The 19,138-nt window shown below is 37.1% G+C and overlaps 1 protein-coding gene across 1 annotated transcript; it reads right to left on the bottom strand.

Moving 5' to 3' along the window:
* Window positions 1-7,306: 7,306 nt before the first annotated feature.
* Window positions 7,307-19,038, bottom strand: LOC129282178 (uncharacterized). The gene is made up of 10 exons (XM_064113182.1): window positions 18,812-19,038; window positions 16,461-16,751; window positions 15,291-15,565; window positions 14,543-14,606; window positions 12,852-13,124; window positions 12,260-12,381; window positions 11,435-11,579; window positions 10,647-10,928; window positions 9,630-9,887; window positions 7,307-9,339 (listed from the first exon to the last, which is right to left on the bottom strand). Exons 2-10 carry the CDS (start codon window positions 16,669-16,671, stop codon window positions 8,927-8,929), a joined length of 2,043 nt encoding a protein of 680 aa, XP_063969252.1. The 5' UTR covers window positions 16,672-16,751; window positions 18,812-19,038; the 3' UTR covers window positions 7,307-8,926.
* Window positions 19,039-19,138: the final 100 nt, after the last annotated feature.

Genomic DNA, 19,138 nt, shown 5'->3' with positions numbered 1-19,138 from the left:
TTTAAAAGAGCAAGTGCCTAGTTTTATCCATAGGCGGTGGAAACGGGGTACGGGAGAACACGCCCCCTCCCCTCCCTAAATTTCCGGTGAAGAGACAGGTCCCCCCCCCCTAAAACAGAGGGAAAGCAAGAAAAAGAAAGAAAGAAAAATATCTGGTATACTCAAACTAGAAATATCAAAACCTATATAGAATAGCCAAAAAAGCAGTTTGTACTAAGGAAAATACACACAAATTTAAAGGGGAATCCAGCCTTGGTCATAAAATGTGTTGGAAAGGAAAAAAAAACAGAATTGTGAAAATTTGAAAGAAATTGGACAGGTAATAAGAAAGATATGGCTGCTTTAAAATTGAGATCCCTATAGACTAAGTAGGTTTCAAATTGGTAAGGGTAAGTAAATTATGACAAGGGGCAAGTGTAGTGTCTTGCGATGTCTATATTTAATGGACACATAATTTAGTCAGGTTCACTATGTTCATATTTTAGCTTTCGCCGGATTTTTTTGGGAGAAATAGAAAACTATACATTTTTGGAAAGGTAATTGTATAGGATTCAGATGTAGGTAAAGTTAAAACCGACGACCGAAGTTCGTGACATATATCGCTGTACTTTTTCAATTCAGAGAATACTTGCCAAGGGTATCGTTTTGCTTCCAATACTTGTTAAGGGTAGGGTTTCACACGCCAATACTTGTTAAGGGGTGCATTTTCAGAATATGGAAAATACATGTTTATGGTGCTTTTCGGTCGCGCATGGTATCCACTCGACAAATGAAGTGCCCCCCCCCCCCCGGAGTGTCGTTCGGATGTCTATATTTACTGGACACGTATTGACAGAATCAGTCTGTGTTACACGATTTATTCGTCATCATCGGTATCTCTTGTTGCTAAGCACATATCTCTCGCCACTAAAGGGCTGCAGAAAATTTTCAAGATTGACTACATTCAAGATACTACAGTAATGTGGGCCGAAACTCTAGCAAGATGTTCGGTGATACACCATTGTCCTAACCTTAATTTTGATGTTGATCCCCCCATCCACTGACCCTAAATGATCTTTGACTTTAGTCATGTGACCTGAAACTGAGGCAGGATGTTGAGTAATAGTTGAATACCCTTATGTTCAAGTTTCATAAACTAAGTCGATATGCTTTCTAATTCATGATGACATTTAAAAAAAAAATACCTTTGTTAAAGGAGAATGAAACTCTTGGAGCAAGTTAGCTTTTGTGAAAGCAGAAAAATCAAAGAATAAGATCAACAAAACTTTGAGTAAAATAGGACTAGCAAATAAAAGAGTTATGAGCATTTGAATGTCGAGATCACTAATGCTATGGAGATCCTCCCATTGGCAATGCGACCAAGATCTGTGATGTCACACACGTACAACTCTCCCATTTGGACACTGAAAATATACCCCAAAACATCTCTTTTTGCTCATTCTAATCATATGACAAACGATTCATCAATGATATAATGTTGTGAAACCTCTGTACTTGTCATCTCATAAAGAGAACACCTCACCTTGTGATAGACTCTATAAAAGTGAGAATATAAGTGAAATAAGTACTAAAGTAATGAGGGGGTTGTACGTGTGTGATATCACAGATCTTGGTCGCATTGCCGTTGGGAGGATCTACATGGCACTAGTGATCTCAATATTCGAATGCTCATAACTTTCTTATTATTCATTCAATCTTCCTCAAACTTTCAACAATATGTTTCTTTGATTTTTCTCTTTGATATGGATTCAGCTGGTTTCAAGGGTTTCATTCTCCTTTAAGATTTCATGATAACGAAGCAGCCGCCGGCGGAAAAGCGGCGCCTACAGTCTCGCTCTGCTATGCAGGCGAGACAACAACCGCTTAGAGGAGGAGATATGTATAAGACAAAACATGATTTAGATAAGAAAGCATAAAGGAGAGAAAAAATTAAGGTAGGGGAAAATTGTAACTTTTCCCCTCTCCTTTCATTTAAATTTATTTTGCCTTTCCTCTTTTTTTTCTCATATTCTTTTCCTTTTCTTATCTCATGTTTCCCCCGTCCGTCTTTCCCCACCCCACTTCCACCATTTAGCGCCCCCCCCCCCCCTGACAGGAACTTGCCTTTTTCTCATCTTGAACACACAGCAGACCTTCCCAGAAGCATTTCCCTGCGCTGTGTATCTTCTCAGGCTTTGGGCGAGTGGTCGAAGCCATGTCAATCCTTTAAGACAAAGATGTTGGAAAATACACATTTAAATGACGTCACACAAGAGCCAATTTAACCTTAACCTGTTATCTTTATCTTGGATCAAAATGTGCAGGACACTTCAGCTGCAGTTTCGGCATTTCTTTAGACAATAGTAATAGCAACACGCAGCAATCATTATTCCGTATTGAGCCGTCTCACGTTGGAATGATTTGAAACCATCATTTCAAATATGCTTACATCGTTCTATCAAAACTTTACAAAAACATCTGTTAGAGGTATTGAATAGTTGGCATATCATTTTCACGATGCACATGTATTATTTTAAATCAGTGATAAAATGGGCGAGGAGTAACGCCGGTGATAGAAAAACGAAAGTATATAGGAGCTTCAGTTGGGGCATTTGATTTTCAGCTAAAAAATCTAATTAAGAAAATAAAAACGCCCGACCATAATTATTTGGGTTACATTCGTGATTCCGAAGGTTCGTTATTCCGAAGATTCGAATATTCCTAATGTTCGATATTCCGAAGGTTCGTAATTTCGAGGGTTCGTAATTCAGAAGGTTCGTTAATCCGAAAACGAAATAAGGTTCGTTAGTCCGAAAACGAAATAAGGTTAGTTAGTCCGAAAACGAAATAAGGTTCGTTAATCCGAAGGTTCGTTAGTCCGAAAACGAAATAAGGTTAGTCAATCCGAAGGTTCGTTAGTCCGAAAACGAAATAAGGTTTGTTAATTCGATGGTTCGTTAGTCCGAAAACGAAATAAGGTTCGTTAATTCGAAGGTTCGTTAGTCCGAAAACGAAATAAGGTTCGTTAATCCGAAGGTTCGTCAGTCAGAAAATCAAATAAGGTTCGTTTTTCCGAAAATGAAAATTAATTCATTTCAGTAACAAAAAACGGTGTTGTAATTCAAAAATAAAGGGATATTATGCAATGATAGTTTCAACGCAAGATGATACATGTGTATGTTGTGGCCAAAACATGTACATGTATTGCATCAAGAATTGGCTCTTGGATCAAGCATCTTAATTTTTATTTTCTTTGAGCAATTGCTGCCTGAGGGAATAGATTAAGAATGATGGGGACTGTGTGTTGGTCACATGTGAATAATCTCCAGAAAATGATTTTTAGGGGAGGGGTGTCACTTTTAACATCTTCTGCTCGTTATGATAAAAAATATCCCCGCACAAAAATGTCTTTTTTTTCAAAAGGAAAAGGGCCCTTTTTTTTCAACAAAAAGATTTCGACATTAAATACTCTTTTTGAAGAATAACATAATACAATTTAGGTAAGAAAATCACAATTTTCTGGCTCGCGCTTCGCGCTCGCCTCAGTTGATATGTAGTAAGGTACTCATCTTGTTTCTGGTTATAAAAATGCTTAAAATGTCCAATTTTCAAGTTGATATATCATACATTTACAGCACGCGCTGTGTGCTAGCATTATTCGATTGGTTAAATATGTTTCCTATTCATGAGTCATGAAGAAATTTTGTTTCTGGTCAGTATATTTAAAATTTCATCTTTTTCATGTTTACAAAAACTGCTTGGAATGTTTAATTTTCATTTCTTACTCAAATGTCGAAATGTTTGAGCTTGCGATTAGCACTCGCAACATTTCGCGAGGATGCATGCCCTTTTAAAAGTATGGCCTAATTAGCCCCATAATTGACCAAAAAGCAAGTTTTAGAACTTCAGATTTGAACATTTTTTCAAACCTAAGCCTAAATATACAGTAGGGCCCTATATCTTATAATAAAAATAATAGTAATAATAATAATAATAATGAAAATAATAATAATCAGAAATCACTTCAAAAACGCTTTGCATTACTTAATTACTACAAAACACACAACGACAACACAGAGATGATAATCTCGTGGTGAAAATATCACCAAAAGACCAATTTTAACATATAAGTGCCTCTTTTTGGCTTTGCCCCCCAACGAAATTACGTTTGGCCCCTTCCCATCCTCATAACAATTGAAAATGAAATGGTGTTTCTAACCCCCCCCCCCCTCCACAAACGCTTGCCCTTCCTGTTTTTCCGGTTTCGCAACAGATCATTTCATTTTCGGATTAACGAACCTTATTTCATTTTCGGATTGACGAGCCTTCGGAATAACGCCACAAATGTTCGGACTAACGAACCTCTTATCGTTTTCGGATTAACGTACATCGAGGTATAGGCACTTAACGTGTTTTGGAATTACGAACCTTCAGAATAGTAAAACTTCGGAATAACGAAGTGTCACCAATTATTTCCCCCTCTTTCACGGCATGGACCTATTGGTTGTACGTCCATGGTCACAGCAAAGCAACGCTTTTGAGGCCTCATCTCTGTATAAGCCGACTGACTTACTTTCATATAACCGAGTGGTCCTATCTGTACATCAATCAGAGCATCAAAATGAAATCCTCCTCACACAGTAGGTTTTTAATTATTTTTCCGACACCAAATTATGTCAAAATAAATAGTCCCATCCAAGCTAAAATTGAAGATAATACATCCAATCAAGTTGAGAATCAAATTCAAACCAGAAACTTTAAGCGTCCTTTCTAGCTTTTCACAGTAATTGTTATTGTCTTCTATTTCTTCACGCCTACGTGTTGCCGGAATTTCCCATTTTAATTCCTTTACTATGTTGTAATGACAATAATATGATATTCAGAAAATGAAAGCAAACATATTAGTCTTACTGCAAAGCAAGTGCATTTTCATAAAACAAAAATCTTTGAGCAATAATGTGGAGTGGTACCATTCAATGTGCATTAATCGGATTTGAAGACTAGCTAAACCTTTCGCATTAAGCAGCGAATTGATGGGTGTCTGTCACAGATGATATTAATCTAGATAGTTAAGATATGAATGGATCTTCAAAGCGACTGATCATGATGATGTTGCTTTGTTTCAAACTCGAAGAAAAGCTCTCACGGATATCGTCAATCTGCTTGGCCAAACTATGTTGTTGATGGCGTAGCTACATGAACGCACACCCACGCCCCGCACACTCACACAATGTAAAATAGAGAGGTACCCTCACCTCTCTGCATAATTATTCACAACTTTCAGACTCAGCGATTAACTACTTGATTCAAGAGTTCAGAAAATATTCACTGTTTCAGGACACTTCATACACAAATGTTTCAAAGCTAATGTATATATACTTTTCACCTGAGCAATATTGTATAGGCCAAATGCTGGATTTCTGTAAGCTTCAATGGATTTTCCAAAAATCTGCAAATGGTATTTGATTATTGGAGACCCTTTTTTCATGGCTCCCGAGTTGGCATCGGTTAGTACTATGACATTCGAACTAGAAGCAGTAAAATTCTTCCTCACTATTTACAATAAGCCTATTCAAGAAAAGATAATTACAATAATAACAATACTACTGCACTACTGATATTTCAACTACTAAAAGTGATACGAATAATCACAGTGATAAATTAACTGTAGAGGCGGTAACGAAAGCAACGATATTTATATTGAGAATTATGGTCCGTCAAACACAACACTACAGGTACGAAACGGATTCCTATTTTTATCTTTTAGCCCTTTTTAGTTGAACTGTCAAGCATGACAGTCACAATGTAATGGAATGTATTGATCATTTTGATATCATGCTTTTGTCATGTAATCTGAGCTCTAGAAGTTTACTACTTCATTGCTTTTTCTTTATCTCTGGATTTGGAATTATTATAGTAATATTTATTTTTCTTTACCCAGGACAGCCATAACGCTACTCTCCTCTCCAGCCACAATGTTCGGTATTAAGAATAATAGATGAACAATCAGTTTTGGGGGGAATTTTGTCACTTAGAGAGGTTCCAGACGAGCGCAGAATGCGTCATTAATGCTGAATGACGTTAAAATTATCTTTCGTTCACACGACTAAGGAAAGTTCGCGAATTTCGGCGGTTTTTCGTTTGCAACGATAAGAAAGACATAAAACGGGTCCTTCTCAGGTGAAAGGAGCACAGAACGTGTTCATGAGGGGCACCTTTCTTGGGTATAAAGGGGCACTGTGCCGCACTGATTCGAGAAAGGGCCCTTACAAGAAGGCAAGGGGGCACCTGCTCACATATAAAACCGGTCCTTCTCAGGTGAAAGGGGCACAGAAAGCATTCACCAGGGGGCATTTTTCAGTAAAAATTGGCAAAGATTCTAGAAATGGCACTTTCTAACACATAAAATTGGGGCCTTCTCAGGTGAAAGGGCCACAGAACACGATTGAGAAGGGGGTATTTTTGCTCTTTAAAAAGCGAGAAAGGGCACTTGGTAACACCTAAAACGGGTCCTCCTCATGTGAAAGGGGCACAGTACACGTACGTTCGTGAGGGGTATAGGATTAGGGTCTTGCGTAAAAAAGGGCACTTTTCAGTGCTTCAAAAAGTGGGGGCACTGTGCCCCCCGCCCCTCCCCCCACCGGTTCGCCGCCCCTGTTAGCAAGATTTATTCAAGTCCTCCCGTGGCATAATTCATATCCCTGCAAAATCTCGCGAATTTTGAGACTTTCTTTCTCAAAGAATTTAATCACTTTCGCCTCAAGTAAAATTGATTATTTTTGTACGATAGGAAATAATAAATGTTTTTTTTTTATATTGGTAATTTCTATTGAATCAAATTGATAAAATAAGTGAATTTCAGGCCTGAAAAGATGCCTCAAACTGAATTTTCTTGCTCTATTTTTCTCTCGCAAATTGTGCTAAACATTTTGTTTCGGGCACAAATCAGAGAGCTCAAACTCTATACTTTCTTACAATGTCAATCTTGATTTGTGGCACCTTGTAGATGCGTCAGCAGCCAGCTTTTCTCATCAAGATACAAGACGAGATTTTGGTTGTGCGTGCGTGTCTATATGTGTGTGTGTGGATGTGAGGGTGCGTGTATGTGCGGGTTCCTGATTGTGAGGGTGTGTGGGTGTGCTTGTGTGTGTGTCACGCTTTATGATATCAAGATCGCTTCCCCTTCATTTTTTCTTCTTCGAAACATAATCTTTCATAGCAAGTGTATTGATATTTATGTTGACATGGAAATTACGAAACGAAGTCCTACCAAACTTTTTACAAAACTAAAAATAGCGACACAATATAAAAGGTCAATGATTTCGTGTTTTCAGTGTGTTAGTGTACATTTATTGCCACAGCAATGGCCCAACATAAAATATGACGTAATGCAATTTATTGCACAAACAAACATAAATACTGACATGTTCATTGCATATTTTAAAAGCACGGAGAAAATATAATCAATAGCAAATATATTTACAAAATATGTTTTCACAGCATGAAATAAAATATAGGCCTTATGTAATGAGGCTCCAGATTGGACGGAATCATTCTAAAGTTCTGTAAACATAATAGCTACCCACGTGCCTCTTAGAGAGCATTGTAAATATGATTTAATCACAAATACGTAAATGAATGGAAATGATGAAATAAATATGATCAACGTAACTGATAAACTACGTAAATGGTGGTTTGTTTGAAAGAAATAGAATGTACGGTGTAAATAAAACCTTAGGTGTTAAAACGAACACAAGTCGATGTTGCGAGCGGATCTTATCGAGCAGGTGTTAAACATACACCATGGAGTTTGAATATAACACCAACCCATGTTGATATAACCAATACAATGTGCTAAAATAACACCAATAGGTATTTAACTAATTCAAAGAATTAAACACCGGTGTAGAATACTTGGTGCACTATCCTCTCTCAACATCTTAACATCTTAATTCTCACCAATTTGAAATCGATGAAATTAGAAGAGAGCAAAGGTATGCGGCAAAAACATGGCAGAAAGTTTAACCAAGTAAACAATATTATTAACCAAACTGACGAACGCATACACATGGATTAATTTAACTCAAAACAATCATAACGTAAAACAACATTTTCCATATATATATATGATTAGGCGATTTCTTGCGGATTTTTTTATTCAATTTTCAACCATACTTATGAATATTTACCTGTTATCCGTTTATTACAACTTCCGATACATTCAAAGCATTTAGCGACTGATTGCGTTGCGATACTTTGACGACATTTCTATATGTCTATCGGTGTGATATATTTTCTTTCATTTTACTGATAATAATACTTTCATTGTATCAGCTGCGACAACCAGTTAATCACAAAAACTCAGCATGGCAACATTCTTTGGAAGACAAAATTCACACACAGTTTACATTATGGATGCGTATTCAGACATACACACTTCAAAAGCAGCAGCAAACATTTTGCAAACATTCTGGAAAAATATATTTTTCATTCTTCAACAGCAAGAAATGCACTGTGCATAAATTTGATAGCATTGTTTTAAGAGTTTCAAGTAAATAATAAAAAAACATTGGCCCCTTTTTGCTCATTTCTACAGACATCATCGTATATTTCCAAAGAATTCCACCATTTTTAGTGAAAATGACGACATAATTCTTTTTTGTTTCTCACTCATGACCTATTTCTCTTTCGTAATTATGGTAATACGTTATGAATCATCATAGTGCGTCAATATATATAGTACTACACAATCGGCGCCTCATAGATGCTTTATGTTATTATTATAATAATTATCATCATTATTATCATTATTATTACTACATCTATTAATATTATAACTATCATCATCGTCGTCGTCATTTATAACGAGACTTTCCTTTTCGTAAAGGATAGGGCTAATGTCTTTTACTTTTTGTTATCCATGTATGGTTGCTTAGCGACTTGATTCTCATTCTGCTTCTTCCTCAACCTCATGTCCCTCTTCCTCTTCTTCTGGATATTCGGACCCCACCCCTTCTATACCCCCGTAGGGCCCTTCGTCCAATCTTAGGGTCGTACAGTAATACTGCGACCTCGACACATCGAGAAGAGTCAGCGCGGCGCTTTCGAACCCGCATGCGATGAGGCGATTGCAGAGCGCGCCCTTCGATGAAATTACCCGTCGATCGCGGCAAAGGACAAGGGCTCGGGAGAGCTGCTCCTGCGGGTCGCGATATTCGCGTTTGATCTGGGCGACGGTCCGGTCATCGAGACCGTCGATTAGCTGGGATGGGATGTTCTGGACGATCGAAGGCCACTCGTGAGCTCGACTGACGTGAACCCACGAGCCGACATACCGTAGACAGAATTCACTCATTGCTCCTGGAAGTTAAATGGAGGAGAACAAGAGAGATACGGGTGAAAAGGGAACCTTGATGATTTATAATCACCAAACTTTTATCCAAGATCGTGACCGTTGTCCACATCATTGTCATTGAAAATTACCTAGATCATCATCATATTCACCATCACCTCTATAGGGGTGATGCCATTACCAATTCGTCGTAGTCACGGCATTCATCACATCGGTCATCATTTCCGTAATCGTCATTATCACAGTCAATATCGTCACATCATCATCAATACCACCATCATCATCACAATCAATTTACCTTTTGAAATATCTACAGATCCCAAGCGATCGATGACGTCGACAGCGGATCCAAGCTCCGCCTTGTCGAGTGCGCTGATGAGCTCTGTGTGTGACGCGTACTTCCCGCGGGTTTCTTTCCAGCGCGAGAGCAGACGATAACCCAGAAGTGCAGATTCCTTTCCCGCGGGAATCTTCATTGGGGCCGTATCGACATGCAGTTCGTCAGCCAACGCTTGCATGCTATCGGTAGGGATGAGTGTTGCTATGTGCCGTAGACCTAAAGACGGAATTAATAGGGAAAATTATTAGCACGTTTCAAATGATACTTCTCTAAAAACACAACGACGTTCCAATGTTTTGTATCTAATCTTAACCGTTCTCTCCTGACAAATTAAATTCGATGATTTAGTGTAGTTTAGTTTTAATTTTAGAAAAACAAAAACATATCCAATATCGACGAATACCTATCTTTTATTTGCGTCGATCATCGTACGATCGACTGACGACTTTACGATTAGGCTGCGGGCTATATACGATTGGTATGTTTCATCATTTCCGACAATTGAAAGATTCCATGTGTTGACATACAGGGCTAAATGAAAAAAAAAGGTATATGGCTACAGCAGAAGCCGTACAGGAATAGTGCAGATATCGTACGAAGCCCTTGCGCGCTGATCGTACAATACCCGTACATCGATCGTAAAATGACCCTGTGCTGATCGTATCACAATGTTTGTACATTGAACGATGTCCCACATCTTGGGATGCCCCACTTGCTGATCGAACGATACCCGTACAATGTACAATGCCTCTTTGCTGGTCGTAAGATACCCGTACCTTGTATGATGTCCCAGCGCTGAACTTACAATGCCCATAACCCATGCGATGCCCGTGCGCCGATCTTACGATAGTACGATACCCGTTTATTATTCTATGTTCCAAAAATTTGATAGATGGTGATAAAAATGAAGAAGCTGCAGAAATTTCAAATTGCAGATTTAATAAAATAGAAGTATTTTACTATACCTATACTTACGTTTATCATCAATTAAGACCTCATCAAGGATGGCTGGGTTCTGTTCAAAACCTAGATCTTCCATGTGGGCCATCAGATTCTCATAGGAGGCCCTCGAGTCCTCATCGCCACCCTTCTCCTTCCACTTGACAAGGGCATTGAGCAGGTAGAGACGCTTGTTGAAATCGAGGCCGTACTCCCGCGTGATCTCCCGTTTTTCGTCGTCAGTGAGACCGAAACGGTCGACGAGAGCGCAGATTTTCTCTCTGCTCATGTCTTTGGTGACTGTTCGTAGCATGACGACTAGGGGGTGATAGAAACATGAAGTGCTTATTGACGGTCCTTGGTACCGTTTCATAAAGAATTGTTGTAATAGAAAATACACATTTTTTTATCAAAAAGTGTAGTATCAGCTAATCAAATTGAAAGATTTCACCCCTCACGTTTGTCATTGATCAATATTGTGCATTCCTTCATTTCTTTTTCACTATAAAATATATATCCCTCTCTATTTAATCAAATCATCCTTTGTATATTTTACCTGTAAATTTTGACCCGATTATCTTATATATCCTTCACATTCTTTTGTTTTTTATTCAAACCTCCAGGTCGTTCATTTTACTTGTAATTTGCGCCATGTAATAGAGCTAAATTAAAAATTTCAAAATTAACAAAATCTCAGGGTTTATTTCGTCTCATTCAATCTGTCAATATTTTTGCTTATTCCTAAAATGTCTATATACACGCCCCTATCCAATTTTATAGCCCACCCCACACCTTTTTATATTTTTTGTCAAATGATTACTTACTATCTCTCACGTCGACTGACGTCATATCAGTGACCTCCTCGGCAACCTGTGGAAGGCTGATGTACCGCAGTGCCCTCAACAGTAAGGAATGGTTAGCTCGACCTCGAAGCTTCTTATGTGTGTCTTCTCGCCATCGCCATATGATCTAGAACAAATTGATTTTTCAATTCAATTTATTTTTCATTCTTCAACATAATACTAATAAGTACAAGATAAATTGATTCAATTTAAACAAAAGCATGAACAAAATTCAACATTGAATAAATGATATACATATTCAATAAGTGATTCAAATATAAATTAACATGCATGTCAAGTTTAAATCAATATAATCAATATAATTAAATATAATTAAATCAACATAATTATATATCATGAGAAGAATGGAGGGGTCCACTGAAAAGCAAAGCTTGTAGAATGTGGACCCCTCAAAAAGTTAGATACAAAGAACATTGAAATATACGTAAAGGAATACATGAAGATAACGAAAAGGGCAAAAAAATCTTATATACAGGTTTGTGAAATTGAGAGACAAATGTCAAAATTCGTGGTAGATAATTGAGAGATAGATCTAAGAGGCCTATTCCATTCCTCGTCATTATGAAATTGATGAAATTATGTGAAAAGACCAAACAAACCTATAAGTAAATTATGATCATTATGGCTAGGTTTGACACTAATTGCCTTTAAATTCATTTTCCCCATATCATTTTGATTGTTCAACTATTCTTAGTTTTTTGTAAGGAATGTTGTCGTTCATTTTTCCTCTTCAATCATTAATAAGCATCCGCATAAACATAAGAATAAACTTGATTAAAATCATACCTGGAATTTAAACTCGGCCATTTCGGTATAGAATTTTTCCTTGACCTCATCTAAGTTGACTTTCATAGCATCAGCAAGGGGTTGGCAGTCTCCAGGCAGATGTTTGGCTACTCTTCGAAGACCTAATCAGGAATAAGATAAACAAATATTACGACTTTTAATTTAAGAAAAACAACCTGTCAGGCAGACAGAGAAAAAATATCAGCACAAAATTTCCAGGCGTATCATGTATCACTAACCATGTCCTATCTTTATCATATCCAATATTATCTTACTTTAATCGAAATCTTAAATTTTTTATCCTATGTTATCTTACCCCATCTTCCCTTCTTTTATCATCATGAAATCATATATTATTTTTCTCATTAGATATCTTTTACTGTCATCTCATCTCATCTTATCTAATAGTATCTTATCTTGCCTTAGAGTGACTTTTTATATTTTATCTTAGCTTTTTTCTTAGCTCAGCTTATCTTATGTTATCGCATGTAATGATATATTATCTAATCTCAAGTCTCATGTTACGCCTTGTCGATGCCATAAAGGGGATACACCGAACGCTACGCCACCTTGAGCTACCATTTTAACTTACGTCCTTCCGTTAGTAGGTTTCTATTGAGAGTAGCTGCTGCTGATTTCATCTTGACGGCCTGGAAGGCTTCAATAAGCTTCCGAAACGTAGCATTGTCCCCCTGCTCCCCCTTCCACTTATCGAGGACACCGTACCGTTGTTCGTCGAAGTCGCGATGATGAGGGAGCATGCCGAGGTTGAGGACCTCGACTTCGCTTAGACCGAAGAGATGCATGCAGAGGGGCGTGACGAAATCCTTAGGGATGTTCTTAGAGATGGTGCGCAGAACGACATCTGAAAAAAGGAGAGTGAAAGTCGTATAGATAGTGGAATAGTGGCGAACTCTTCAAGCTAAATATTTTTATGTTTTGGCCCCTGCCACAACTGTGGCTTTAAAGGTCAAGTCCACCTCATAAAAATGTTGATTTTAATCAATAGAGAAAAACCATGCAGACAAGCATATGCTCAAAACTTCATGAAAATCGGATGTAAAATAAGAAAGTTATGACATTTTAAAGTTTCGATTATTTTTCACAAAATAGTTTTATGCACAATTTAGTCACATGCAACCGAGATAATCGATGATGTCCCTTACTCACTATTTCTTTTGTTTTTTTATTGTTCAAATTATACATTATTTCAATTTTTGCAGATTTAACAATAAGGACCAACTTGACTCAACCATAAAATGTTAAGCAATGGTAATTCAACATATTCAGGGAGAAATAAAACTGTTTCACATGACAATGAGGAGAAAATTAGAATATTTTATATTTCATATAATAAAATACAAAAGAAAGAGTGAGTGAGTGATGTCATCAGTTCCCTCATTTGCATACCGACCGGGATGTGCATATAACTGTTTTCTGAAATTAACCGAAACTTAAAATGTCATAACTTTATTATACATCCGATTTCGAAGAAATTTTAATTGTTATGCTTGTTGGATTTTTTCTCTTTTTATTCAAATCAAATTTTTGTTGGAGTGGACTTGTCCTTTAAAGGGTAAACTAAACATGTTGTGTGATGCTTAATGCATTATATTATGTTATATTTTATTGTATTTTATTCTATGGTTTAACAAATTGACATCGACCACGATATCCATAATAAAAAGGTGATGGTGGTTGTTGCTTTTTTGGAGAAAGAGGAGTATAGGAGGTGAAACTGATGAAAAAGAGGAGGAAAGGAAGGGGGAGGTTGACGATGACTATACACAAGATGAGAAAGAGAAGTATGCAGAGGAAAAGGACAGGAGGAAGAGGGGAAGATAAATATGATAACCTTCAAAATAAAAGTATTAAAAAATTCAATGGGGGTTTAAAAGGCAATAAGATATTCCTATTATGTGATTATGGGAAAGAATGTTTTCGAATTTTGATATTTTAACAGGAGACATAAAATGTCGCGAACTGAGGCAATAAGGAGTTCCAACTATATACGCAAGATGAAAAGTGATGGTGGTAGTGGTAGCGATAATGACGAGATTATTGTGGTGTTGTGATTGTGATGGTGACGACGATGATGATGGTAATGACGACATCGGTAATGATGTTGATGGCGATAGTGAAGATGAAAAGATAATGATGTTGATAGTAACAATGATTTTGATCGATCAATTAAGACATTACAGTATCAAGCTTCTGGATGACTCTAGAGAGATTCTTTTTTGGGGGGATGTACAAGTACAGAGGAGATCATGAGGTTTTTACCTTTCGTCAGACTATCGTCATCATAAGTTTCTTGGACGTCAGGGGGCGCTGGTACATCTCTGTCCTGGAAAGCAATAAGGTACAGTGTCCCAAATGGATTAATAAGCATCGACAACCAAATAGATATATTGATTGAAGAAAATAATTATTTTATTTCATCAACTGTTTCATGGATCTTGAATGCATAGATAAGCAGGCCGCCATGTTTTATTTGACGATTTGAAAATTTATAATTACTTGTCTTATCAAAATATGCTTTGGTTAAATTCAGAAACAATGGTATCCGAACATTGCCCTTCCATCATTATGCTTATCGACACACCTTCCCATTATGTTCATTTATTTTAGATTGAGATCTTGTTCTACCCCCCCCCCCCGTCTGTCTCTCTCTCTCCCTCCCTCCCTCCCTCCCTCCCTCACTCACCCGCTCTAAATATATTTCTCTCCATCTCTCCCCTCTCTCTTTATTCCTCAAACTCTCGTCTCCCTTAATTATCTATCCTATACTTTCGTCGTTCCACTTCACTCTTCTCTCTTCTACCACTACCCCCGCCCATCTCCTCCCACACTTTTTTCTTCACCCCGTCTTTCTGCCCTCCACCCAGTTTACCCAAATATTATGCCCCCAGTTTCTTGTTAAACAAATCATCCCTTTATTTGTCATTTCATCAGATTTTACTTTCTCGTATTGTCTCTGAAGAGGTACTGATTTCAATTTCGTTTTCCCACTTTCTGACGATGAACTTACCTTAAAAAGAACCAATTTGCTTGACGATGCTATGTTACCAAGGACGCTCTCGAGGTTATTCATGATGAACTGGCGACCGCTTCCCTTATTGGTCGTTCCTGCGTTAAGCGTAACGCGGTGAAGCAGGACCTTACCGGCATACTCCGGTTGATATCTACCGCGGTAAACTCCGGTAATGAAGAAATCCTTGCGGTTGGGACGGTTGCGTATATACCGCACGAGGAAACGATCTTTCCGGTAGCTGTTGTCAGTGAAAGTGTTGACCTTGATGTCACCTTGAAAAGTAGATTGAACGGAAACAAATTTGAGCATTAAAGTAGTCTCGTGGTGAAGTTTTAGTACGCACAAGACTTTAATAAAGGAGGACATACTAATCATTCGCTGAAGAAGACTTATAGAGCAGACATTCAATATCAAGTAATGAACAATGCTCACCTTTTAGAACATTTCAATATAGGCCTTATGAGAAAAAAAAGGATAAAAATCATATCATAAATTTGATATAAATTTGTAGATCAAATAACTAATCAATATTTATCGAGTCATTTAGAGGTAAACGTAGATGTCTAGTTGCGCTACAATGTAAAAAAAAACATGACCCCTATATATATATACAAAAACAGCATTGACTAATCGAGTGTTCCGTTACACAAGTGGTAAATAAATGAATAAAAATAAAAATAAACTTGAAAGTCATTGGGTAATATATATATTTTGATTTTAATGTCTTGTTGATATCTAGATATTTTACCTGTATAAGTTGTGCCTTGGTCTATATTGAGGTGTACATCTTTGATTTATTTTATTTTTGTTTGTTTCTTTTATAATCTGAGATTTGGTTTCTTATTCATTGATTGGTTTCACTGATTATACTTTTGTTCTTACAATCCCTTCAATTAATTATTAATCAGAAAATTGAGCACTTAGAAACATCTGTATTAAGCGCCTTGTAAATTGTATTGTTATTATTATTATTGTTGTTGTTGTTGTTATTATTATTATTATTATCATTATTTTCATTTGATAATGTTCTGTTGATTCAATAGAACAGTTTTGAAAGTTATCAGTTATAATTATATGCAATATTTCCGTATATTCTCCTATTCGTATTGTTTGCTTTTTTTGTTTGTTTGTTTGTTTAATTCAATTTCATGATGATGAAACTCTTACCAACAAGTCGTATGTAGAAGGCTTCCCCCGTCATCGCACGTACGGGAGCGCTCCTATTCGACTCGCACATCGAGTACCCATTCTCTTTCATCTGTTCGCACACCTTATCGCAGTCCTCGCCGTCCTTAACGAGATGGGCGACGATCTCGGTGGGGTCGTTGTCGCGCTGGTGCACGACGAACCGAATCATATCACGCTTGGGCTTCGGCATGGTTGATGTGATTACATACGGAGACGATGTCGATCAAAATGATTTCTGTTGTGAGACTGTTGTTGAAACAGACACATCACCTGGTATGAAAGAATGATATATTAGTTAGGGATAAGGGGAACCTGTTCATTATAGTTATGGTACCACCAGTCCATAACATTTTGTTCGTGGGTGCCTAACACTTAAGAATATATACAGTATAAAAACGCTTATTGAGTAACCAACAATTTTACAGTTTCAGCCGAGGATAAATACTTTTGACAAAAGAAAAGATAGAATTGAATGCCCTGGCAAGTTCTGTCTTGAAAAATATATTTTAAATGTACTAGTACAATCCTTTTCACAACTGAATCAATAAATACATGGAATGAAATGAAGTATTATTGCTATGCATTTATACGTTATTGTATTATATTTTGAATAATTTCATACGGTACATGCATAAATGAAGCTATTAGTATTAAATTGAAAAATGTGAAGAAACATGAACAAAGCACATAATAGGCCTACTGATCATATGTGAATTTGTAGAACATTTTTTGTTGTGACAAGTACTAAAAGAAATGAAGTCAAACGAAATAAATTAATGTGAATATGACTCTGAAAAGAGAGGGGACATCTCGCATAATCATGTTAGGTTTGATAGGTGAGGACGGCCGCCGCGAATATATTATTTTCTTCAGTATATAATACATCCCTCCAAAATCCCCCCCCCCCCAAAAAAAAAAAAAAAAAATGAGGATAGCAGTGGCATAGGGTTTCTGTGTTTGATAAACCATTGAATTTTCTTAACGTTCAATGCACTGCAATGCTTCAAATTAAATTCTACAGTAGTTTGTAAAGCTGATGTATCAATAAGGTCACAATAGAAGCTCTTCCAACAATGGTCTCCAAATAAATACGTGGGTCTCTGATATAAATACGTTTGCCCCAGTGGCTTTGCAAACTTTAGTAAACATCGATGCATTGCCTTGTTATGGTTTAGTTATACATGTATGTCTTTTAGTTTTCACTGAATAATTTCTAGTACCACTACTTCAGGTCTTTTTGGTCTCTGCACGTTCCAAGTCAGTGTATTTATTGTTCATTAACGGTTTATACATGCAAGAATCTTCAGCAGAAAACAGATTGTTTCTGAGAAGACGAATGGTATACAACGGATGCCCGGATGTTCAAAACCACCGTCATAACTTCAGTTATATCCCAGATATATACTCAAGAGGATTACTTTGACCAATCCTTTTTAAGAGTGTAATACAAAATGATGGAACATGGAAGATTAGTGCATGGATGCGATCCACAACTCCGGATATTTGCTTTACTCACAGGCTTCATAACCATTTCATTGTCACTTTAAAAATGATTTTAAAAATTTTCACCACGTTGTTTATAAACCCGTCACGCTAACAACAAGTTGTTTAAACTAAAAAATATGTGTTTACAACTTTAAACACCTTGTTTAAAACTTTAAGCAATTATAGTAATGGGCTTAAACTACGTGTTTTTATGTTGTTTAAGCTTTACACGGCGTTTTTACATGAATTTTCTTTCAGAGTACGCATACCAATTAAAATATTGTTATTTTGGTCTTTGATGAAAAAGTACTATTCATGAATAATGTTTATCGATATCTAAGCAGTGAGCGAGGTTTTAAACAGACCTACAAAAAAAATCAGTTTAAAATATTTACTACTCAACCACCGTCCAAAATTTGCATCTTCTAATGTTTGCAATGGATATAATTGAAATACAAAATAGACTTGTTATCAAATCATATTTCTGGACGTTCTTTTTACGCAAACCCTTGATCAAGATATACCACGAACATATATGTTTAGTGATGGATGAAATGTACGTGGAAGTGGTGGAACCCAGTTTGAAAGAATAACCTGTTGTTAGCTGCAAACCTGTTGTAAATAATACATTTGTGAATAATACCCATTCTTTAAAGGTGTGAAATTTGGTGGAGTACATTCGGATATGTCAGTAAAGAGGTCTGTTGTCAGATGTAAGCAAGCTTCGATCAAAACACTTTTACTTTCAATCGTTCTCTCTGACTGACCTTTCATCCTGCCGAATCATGTAAATCGTATTTTCAAGATCACTTCACTAAATACTTTTCCTTTCCTCAAACACTTACCCGTCAGAAGATGTCTTCCTCGATTTCACCCTTCTTCACGGAAAAGAAGAAGTATTCCAATCCAAATGGGGGATAAAATCCTCAATGTTTACCTCTTCCGTGCCACTACCGGCGACCCGTTGGTTGACAAGCTACTATAAAAATCGAAACGTGAATGTGTCTGGTGTGTGCAGGAGGTCCCGGTGCGAAAGCGTGACCTGCTGCCTAGTTACCAACACGACCTTTTCATTCTGCATGGAAGAATGCCCCCTCACAATGCCCCCCCCCCCCCCTCCTCCTTCGGTCGGTTCCATCTCCGTCTCGTCAGTTTGTCTCTTGTCTCCTCCC

This window comes from Lytechinus pictus, chromosome 18 (genome assembly GCF_037042905.1).
Source record: "Lytechinus pictus isolate F3 Inbred chromosome 18, Lp3.0, whole genome shotgun sequence".
NCBI lineage: Eukaryota > Metazoa > Echinodermata > Echinoidea > Temnopleuroida > Toxopneustidae > Lytechinus > Lytechinus pictus.
Note: the sequence above shows the minus strand (reverse complement) of the source record. Positions and strands in the feature narration are given on the sequence as shown.